General features: G+C 39.5%; 1 protein-coding gene across 1 annotated transcript; it reads right to left on the bottom strand.

Annotated features, from left to right (window-relative positions):
• Positions 1-2,087: 2,087 nt before the first annotated feature.
• LOC137655579 (uncharacterized) lies at positions 2,088-3,461 on the bottom strand. Its single transcript, XM_068389478.1, has one exon. The coding sequence runs from the start codon at positions 3,459-3,461 to the stop codon at positions 2,088-2,090; it is 1,374 nt and encodes a 457-aa protein (XP_068245579.1).
• Positions 3,462-10,005: the final 6,544 nt, after the last annotated feature.

The following is a 10,005-nucleotide window of genomic DNA, read 5'->3' as shown; positions in this document are numbered from 1 at the left end:
ACGAACTAGAGAGAGTTCTTTGCCCTGTCAGAGCTCTCAAATATTATCTGAAGAGGTCTAAACCTATTCGAGGACAGTCAGAAGCCTTATGGTGTGCCATCAAGAAACCCTCGAGACCCATGTCCAAGAATGGGCTTTCGTACTATATAAGGCTTCTGATCAGAGAAGCACATTCTCACTTAAAGGAGGAAGACCTTGCATTGCTGAAGGTAAGGACCCACGAAGTAAGAGCTGTAGCTACTTCGTTGGCCTTTAATAAAAACCGTTCTCTGCAGAGCATTATGGATGCAACCTATTGGAGGAGCAAGTCAGTGTTTGCATCATTTTATCTGAAAGATGTCCAGTCTCTTTACGAGAACTGCTACACCCTGGGACCATTCGTAGCAGCGAGTGCAGTAGTAGGTGAGGGCTCAGCCACTACATTCCCTTAATCCCATAACCTTTTTAACCTTTCTCTTGAATACTTTTATTGTTGTTTTTATGGTTGTTACGGTAGGCTAAGAAGCCTTCCGCATCCTTGGATTTGGCGGGTGGTCTATTCATTCTTGAGAAGCGCCTGGGTTAAAGGTTTGGTAGAGGTCCTTTAGTAGGGTTGCAACCCCTTGTACTTTGGCACCTTTGGGTTGATTCAGCCTCCAAGAGGAACGCTGCGCTCAGTAAGGAAGACGAACTTTAAATAAAAGGCAGAGTAACGGTTCTATTCGACTTCCTTACCAGGTACTTATTATTTCATTGTTATTTGAGATAACTGTTATATGAAATATGGGATACTTAGCTATCCTTTAATCTTGTACACTGGTTTTCACCCACCTCCCTGGGTGTGAATCAGCTACATGATTATCGGGTAAGTTTAATATTGAAAAATGTTATTTTTATTAATAAAATAAATTTTTGAATATACTTACCCGATAATCATGATTTAATCGACCCTCCCTTTCCTCCCCAGAGAGAACCAGTGGACCGAGGAATAATTGAGGAGGTGTCAACAACAAATGATTGAGTACCTGGCCACAGGTGGCGCTGGTAAGTACACCCCCTTCTAGTATTGTGATAGCTGGCGTATCCCTCCATAGAATTCTGTCGGGCAACGGAGTTGACAGCTACATGATTATCGGGTAAGTATATTCAAAAATTTATTTTATTAATAAAAATAACATATTTCTTGAAGGGCGAGTCTACAATAGTATTGCATATTCGTTCGCTTCATTTTTCTAATTCTACGATAGTTTTACTTGCTGCCCAAAAATTTACGACGTTAAATTCAGGACGCAGATATGATTTATTTATTTTATTATTATTATTATTATTAGTTTTATTTATTTTTTTATATTTTATTATTGCGCTCGCCATGAATAGCGAGTGGCCCTACGATTGTACTCGCCAACGACAAATTCAACTCAGCAGTGTCCAATATCCCAAAATCCTGAAACCATCCCCAACCCCCCCAAAAAATAAATAAATAAAGATAAAGAAGAGAAAGAAAAAAGCTATTTATTACTGGAAAAAAAAACTTTCACCAGGTAAAATTCACTCAGTATTATAATTTATTTATCTTGAAAACAGGATATCTACCGTATATCCCGTGTCATAAGACGCTACAAGTGGCAAGACGCACCCTTAAATTAGCATGGCAGTTCTAGAAAAAAAACTTAGAGACTCTAGCGTGATTACTGTCTTGCACCATAACTTTTCTTATTTTGGGTGAATTATGAAATGTTTAAGTTAATATTAATTAGCTATAGGCTGATTATCCCAATTTTAGTACATATTCATATAAGAAACCTCTAAAGTTGTCATAGTTTCCACCACAACCACCACAACTACACGTTTAGTCAGCAGTGTTGCCAAAGGTGCATAAAATTTTGTTAAAGATTTAAAATTCTAGTACTAATTCCAAAATTCCTCGTACAGCCTATAAATTTTCACACAAAATGTAATTATTGATTAAAGAAATCTAGACATTCTTTTAGGTGTAATAAATTTGTTACTGTCTTCTTCTTCTTTCTTAATGTACAGTACAGTATTAGCACACGTCACCTATCAGGCAACCATAGTGCTATCCCTCTCATATTTTACTTTGTAACAAATCATAGAGTTTTGAGGAGGCCCGAGGACTTCAGGAAGACTGCTAGATGATGGTAGATCTTCTTCAATACATGTGGAGTTTCAGAGTCAGCCCCCAGGATCCTATCTAGCTGAAAAGGGACACCAATCCAAAACAGAGAATGTCTCAGAAACACTCTGGATGTAAAATATCGAGGGCAGTGTAGTATAATGTGCCTTACATCCTCTATTTCACCACAAGAGCAAAAAGGTGAATCCTCAAGGGAAAGGCGATGTAGATGGGCTTTCAGTCTTAAGTGTCCAACACAAAGTCGAAGAATTGCAGACTTTAGCTTCCTTGATGCCAATGACGTTGTTAGAGCTGTCAACAAATTTGATCTTCTATATGGGCCAAGCTGAGAGAATTGAAGTTCCACCTCTCTATCCAATCTCCACTTCTCCCATACAGCCCTACGATAAGCTGTGATATGTTCTGAAACTGGAATATGTACAGGATTTACTATGTTAACAAATGAATGAGCCCCTTTTGCAATTGAGTCCACAAGTTCATTTCTCGGAACACCACTATGACTTGGAACCCACTGAAGTTTCACTACAATATTTTTCTCTTTCAATGACTTTAGACTGCAACAAATAGGATCCACCAACGATTGAAAACCAACTGCATAACAACGAATTAAATCTAAAGAAACCTTTGAATCCGTAAAAATAACTACTTTCGAATTATAAAAAAACTCTAAAACAAACCTCAAAGCCTTCATAAGACCAATAAGTTCAGCCGTAACTATGTTTACAGATGAGATTTTCCAAGCAGCATGAAATTCTAGTGTAGGAATCGACATCGCTGCCGTGCAGGAAGATTGGGATTCAGGTAATGAACCATCTGTATATATGTGCACGTATCCATTATATTCCTCATCACACAGTTTGTTGAAGGAACTTACGACTAAATGACCCTCTTGCTTGGCTGCAACTGGAAAATCTGAAGACAAATATTCACTCATAGGAAACCAGGGTGGTAAGGGAGAAATGTCAGGTAGAGGGGAAAAAGAGCCACATGGGAAGTGCAAAGAACTCAAAGCATAAGATGCTCGAATCACAGTTGGAACCTGTCTCCCCGCGGTCCAGTTTTTACTGTGGATGGCTGCATAATCATGTGATAAACATTGGAATAATGGATGATCCAAACTACTATTACATATTTTCGTATACCACACCATCAATCTGAGTTGACGCCAATACGATAAGGGGAGACAGTTTACCTCACAATGAAGCAATAGGATTGGGGACGAGCGGAAGGCACCAGAGATCAATCGTAATGCTGTTGACTGAATAACATCCCATCTACTTAGCAGTGTTTTAGAAGCAGAGCCATACACTATGTCCCCATAGTCCATCTTACTCCTAATAAATGACTTATAGAAAATAAACAAACTTTGATGATTTCCTCCCCAAGAAGTATGTGCTATACGCCTCATAACATCTAAACGCTTTAAACAGTTTAGACGAAGGTATTCTACATGATGTTTTCAAATCAACTGTGGACCATCAAGAACCATACCCAGGAAACGATGCTTTGTAACAAAGGGTATGACCGAGTTCTCCAACCGAATCTCTGGTATGCAGTTTACCCTTTTCCGAGTGAAACACATCAACCTAGACTTTGAGGGGTTTATATTCAGACCCCATTGAGTAGTCCAAACTAGAAATGAGTCTACAGCCTTCTGCAATTTCAGCTGAGCATCCAAAACAGAACACCCTGACACTTGAAAAGTGATGTCGTCTGCTTGGATAAGCGTCCTCACACCTGGAAAATGAGGAATGTCATACAACAAGACTGTGAATAACAAAGAGCTGAGGACAGAGCCCTGTAGCACTCCTGTTTTTACAGGATACTTGGAAGATATATCCCTCCCTATCAAAACCTGGAAGAAACGATCTTGAAAAAATGATGACAGCCAACTCAAACTATTCCCCCTTAGGCCTAACATACAAATTTTGTATAATACACATAAGTGAGAGGCATTGTCAAATGCCTTTGATAAATCAAAAAACAGGACCAAGGACACCTTATTTTCCTTAAACCCCTTGTAGACCTCATGCTCTAGTTGAGCAATATTATCCAGAGTACTTCGACCTTTGCGAAAACCACACTGGTTAGACGGTAAAAGAGAATTGTTTTCCAGCCACCAACTGAGTCTTGCATGTACCATACGCTCCATCAGCTTACCAAAACATGAAATCAGAGAAATCAGTCTATATGAAGATGGAAGAGAAGGATCTTTATCTGGCTTTAAAACTGGAAGAATATGTTGCAACTTCCACTGCAATGGGTAGTAACCCTCAACCCATCCCCGGTTAAACAGTTTCAACACTACTTCAAGACTCTCCTCTGGAAGATGTGTGAGCAGTTCATTGGCCACCAGATCACTCCCTACTGCTTTTCCCTTCCGTAAATGACCCAACTGGCTATTGAGCTCCTCCAAAGTAAAGACTTTATTTACTTCATCATTTGACTGTTCAAGCAAACAAGAAGACACAAAAGATTGCAAAACCTGTTCATTTTGTATGGTCCTCACCGTACTCATAATGGTGGTGAAAAAGGAGGCAAAGACTTCTGCTTTAGCTAAATCATCAATAAGGAGTACTCCATCCCAAGACAAAGGGAAGGACTGGGTCACACCTACCCCTACAATACTTCTAATAAAATTCCAAGATACTGCAGTGTTTGAGGCAAAATTCAACTGACTGCAAAAACTATGGAAACTTAATCTCTTGCTTTTGCGGATGATTTTTTTAGCCTTTGCTTCTAGACGTCTGTACTCCAGCTGAGCTTGTCTAATAGGGCACCGTTTCCATTTATTGTACGCCCTTCTCTTAATTGCCACTGCCCTTGAGCATTCCTCATTCCACCAAGGCTTCCGTGGTTTGGAACCAAATTTCCCAGGCCCCAACTTAAAACAATTTTTCCCAGCTACCAAAATTTCATTTGTAATACTGTCTGATTCTTCATCAATGGAATACAATGAATTATCTTGATGGATAACTAACTGTTTGTAATTATGCCACTTTTGACTCTCCACCTTTAAAGGACCACCTGGGACGATGGTATACCTGTATGATAGGCAACCTCTCAAACCTAATCATAACTGGCAAATGATCACTACCAATACTAACTTCAGTAGATATAACTGATGGTGAGGTAAACCACCCAGAACCTAAACACAAAACCAGAGTAGATTCATCACCTCTATATGGGTCAATACGAGTGCGAAGACCTGGGGGAAGCAACAAAGTTAAGTTATGGGATAAGAGTGAATTAAAAACAACTCTGCCAGCTCTATTCACTAATCTGTCTGTCAAATGGGGATCCCAATAAGTGTGATGGGCATTAAAGTTACCCATTACCAAGGCTGGTGTTTCCAACAGATCAAAATAGTAATCTAATTCTTGACTGGTAAAACAATTACCAGACTTAAAGGAGTTGTGGCACATTAAAATGTCCCCCCAGCCAAAGGAAAACCCAACCTTAACACCTATCACTTCCAGACTCCCCTCTGGAAAATCACCCAAATCAAGGATAGAAAATTTCAAATCTTTTCTAATCTTTTCTTTATCCGTCCTAATAAATGTATAACCCTGAAAGACTGGGGTTACTCTAGGAGTCAGCCAAGTTTCACATAAACCTACTATGTGCGAGTTACGGTCATATAGCATATTCTTAAATTCGGATAAATTTGAAATTAGGCTACGTGCATTCCAGTAAATGATACAAGTTTGATTGGGATCCATTATCTAACTAATACTACCTTAAGGATACGACATAAAGGACGCAGAAGCTTGCTAAAATCGGGAAGGTTCTCAATAAAGGATTTGCCATTATTAAAAAGACAATAACACTCTGCAAGAATAGATAAAAGGGTTGTGAGGTCTTCCTCATCTGACTCTATTTCATTTGCATTTTCTCTATATGCTCTGGAGGAAAAATAGGATGTGGTTTGTCGTAAAGGATCAACCTTATACGACTTTGGATCAGGACGGTCGGCTCGCTCAGCAGGCTGTGCAGGACGACTGGATACTGGAGAAACCTCCCGATGCCTGGCTTGTAGCCTAGGCCAAGCAATAGACTGAGGGTCAAAGCCCAGAGAATCCCTACGGCCATCCCTATAGGCTGTATTAATACCTCTATCTGGAGTCAACTGTACTTGATTAGGCCTAGAACCCGAAGCAACATTTCTCATAACATCACCTGCTTTATGCACATCTGGATCAGAAGGGATACTACGGACCTGTGCCTTCTGTCCTGCAGCTGGCTCTGAAATACTGGTTACTGAACGACCACTACGAGAAAATTTCTGTGCTCTGCCATTTAGCTCCCTAATCTTCATATTTGCTTCCCTAACTGACAAATTGCCTGTTCGTTTTTTGGATTCGATTTCATTTTCCCTTATATTAATAGAGCATTCCTGGGAAGTGAACTTGTGGTTACCCCCACAGAAAACACAGTGATAGCCTTTCTGACAAGTATTTACATTTTCATGGAACATACCACAGCGAACGCAGCGCTTCATTGTTTTATTACATGTTAAAGTGCCATGGCCGAATAAATGACAATTATAGCATCTTAACGGGGGTTTTACATAATCATATACCGTGTAGGTGAAGTGTCCCAATGCGACTCTTTTTGGAAGGGACTCTGCAGCTCCAATAATTATATACCTGGTATAAAACCCGCTCCTGTCTACCAATCTCTTCACAGATAAGCTTTTATTATCACAGGCTCCTTCCACAACCACCAAAGCCTCTATGATCGTTTCAATCTCGATGTCCTTCTCAATAGGGCCAAAAGTCCCAAACCTCCTTGCTTCCATATCTGCTGGATACCAACATCTTACAGGATGGGTGCCAAGCTCCTTGATTAAATCCAGGGAAGGCATTTTGCCACAACTATGTTGGATGACATATTTCCCAAAAATAGATGCATTTAGTATTTTTGTGACCGTCAAAGGGTTCTTCGCGGTAAAGTTATCTAGGAATTTAATTATTACTACTTTATGGGTTTCTGACTTACATGAATGAGAGGTGGAACGGTTTTGTTTATTTGGGCTTACTGGGATGAAATGTAGTTGGTCCTGCTCTACCTTTGATCGCTTCTTTTGGATATCTATCTCGTCGACCGAAGTATTTAACTTATCAGTATTATCATCATCCAGATCGGCATGTGTTTTGCGCTTTGACCTGGGATCCTCAATGTTTTTCGGTGTCGAAAACTGGCTCTCCTCCTCCATGTGAATGTCCAATCCATCGACTTCCAAGCGAAGATGAGTGATATGGGAAACTGGTGACTCCGACCCATGATCCTTGATATTCACATCACTATCCATGTCTCTAATTGAATAGCAGTCAGCTGATAACAGCTACTGAAATCAGTGAAGGGTACTGAAATACTGTAACACTATTTAGCTACGCAAAAACAGGTCTTTACAGCACCGAGGCTACAACCTCTCACACCCTTAACCCAAACCTCTATACGTGCGATGAGTCACCTCTCTCAAAGTTAAATGTCACGTTTAGTCAGTGTTTGGTGTTTCAAGTGTTGTTTACATCAAAGCAGTGTTGCCAAAGGTGCATAAAATTTTGTTAAAGATTTAAAATTCTAGTACTAATTCCAAAATTCCTCGTACTAATTCCAAAATTCCTCGTACAGCCTATAAATTTTCACACAAAATGTAATTATTGATTAAAGAAATCTAGACATTCTTTTAGGTGGAATAAATTTGTTACTGTTCATGTGTTTCTAGGTCTAGTTACTTTTCTGCTAACTTGGTAATACTGCACTCAACAAACAGAATTTTTTTCCAACTGTCTGTTTGTATTATTTCGTAACTCAGGCAACAAAGTCATTATCAATATATTGCTTTGTAACAAAATGTCAACAAAATATGAGAATATAGATATATACATCATAAACAACTCTGTCATAGGGTCGTCTGCTATGAGACTATTAGTTGGCATGTTTTCTTGTAGAAGAGGGTCAGCAAGTCATCAGCTGATTACAAAAAAAAAAATTGCTACTGTACTTCATTGAAGGATGTGCAATATAAAAATAAATGAATTTATTACATATTAATGATAATTGTAGTATTATATTCTATCTCTCGTGAGATTGAGTGCTTGTATGTCAATAGTTGGGTTTTTGAAGGCTGTCAAACTCCCTTATACAACTTTTTCTTAAGTGTTAAGACGCAGGGTGATTTTGGAGGGCAATTTTCGTGAAAAAAGGTGCTTCTTATGACACGGGAAATACGGTAATTTATTTTTTAATATATATATATATATATATATATATATATATATATATATATATATATATATATGCCATCTGTCCTGAATAATGTATCAAATTGTAATTTTTGTCACCTCCTAATGATGAAAATATACATTCCTGTGAACAGCATCCACGGATACGAGTTAAATTTCATAATCGTCAGGATCCGAAGACTCAGATCTATCGCACCTAAGCCGCCTCCGATAGCCTTACGCTGTTAGGATATGTTATTCAAAGTAAATTTATTCTCGGATATAAGGTTCGTTTTGCATACCTGTAAACTCCTAAGGGTTTATCTAACATAGAAGTGTGATTTAACATCGTTTAAATCATAAATCGGCATGAAATAATTGACGTTTGAAAACAGACACAACTTCTTTGCTGCACTTGAAATGACCTCGTTAGCTATACATATGATCCTATCACCTTGCGACATGACATCATTCAAATGATATACATGAGTAGTTGTCACTGTTGAAGGGAAAGCACGTCTATTTATAGAAACTGAAATCAGACAACGCATGTATTGTAGTGTTCAGAGAGCGACTTCCGCTTGACCTACATGTACGCTACGAGTTGAGATCTCGATTGCTACTTCAGCTGAGAAAATAAAAAAAAATTGTACTTGTATAATTTCCCACCGGTACGATAGGTAGTATTGAATAAACATACTGGTTGGAAGATTTGTGAAAAATGAATAAGCGTACTGGGTGGAAATGGAGCGTACCGGCGGGAAGAAATTTGAAAAATTAATTAACGTACTGGTGCGTTTATTTGATACTTCAGAGTAGAAGAGGAAAAGACCCCCTATTCAGTTTCGACAGGTAAAGATGATCACTCAACCTTGATCCTTCACCTTCAAACTGAAAGAAAGGGACACCCTCTCATCGATAGACTTTTCCTAACTCATACGGACTTACAACTTGTCTTTCTCCAGTCGGAATTGAGACCTTCCTCTCGGAACATGGTTCAAATTCTCCGATCTCTAAAGGGACCTCCTTATGTTCCACTTCACCAGGCAACAAATTTTCTCCTGATTTAAGAACACAATGTTCCTACACACTAGGACAGCAACCATACGAGTCAAGGAACTTCATGGTCTCTCTTTCGACATCGCCCATTATTGAGAAGGGCGAAAGACAGTGTTTAGTTTCGTCCCCTGAGTATGTCGCCAGACACAGTCTCCAGAGGTGACGTATCCTACACGAGTTTCCACTCGGTAACGGACGATCCAGATCATCCGTTACTGTACCCAGGGTAAGGTATGAGACTTTACCTAAAGAAAACGGCAACAGCCCGCCCGAGTCCCTCCTCTTGTCATCAGCACTGGGAGAGACTAGAGGAGGATCACCGAAACATCATCTCAACATGACGACTCACAGTGTCAGGGGCATAACTATGCCCCTGTTCCTTCTTAGCAGATTACTCTGTGATGCAGGTTTTACAAGAAAAGATGTGAATGCTCCAGGTGACTTTCACAACCTTTCTCTTGCAAGACGTGACACACAGGATCTCGATACAATCTCTATCGGTCCGGTGGTGGCTGCACAACAGCTGGTTGTATACCTCAAGCTCCTTATTGGACAAGTAGCAGAAGCTTTAAGGGCACTGTT

This window comes from Palaemon carinicauda, chromosome 16 (genome assembly GCF_036898095.1).
Source record: "Palaemon carinicauda isolate YSFRI2023 chromosome 16, ASM3689809v2, whole genome shotgun sequence".
Lineage (NCBI taxonomy): Eukaryota > Metazoa > Arthropoda > Malacostraca > Decapoda > Palaemonidae > Palaemon > Palaemon carinicauda.
Note: the sequence above shows the minus strand (reverse complement) of the source record. Positions and strands in the feature narration are given on the sequence as shown.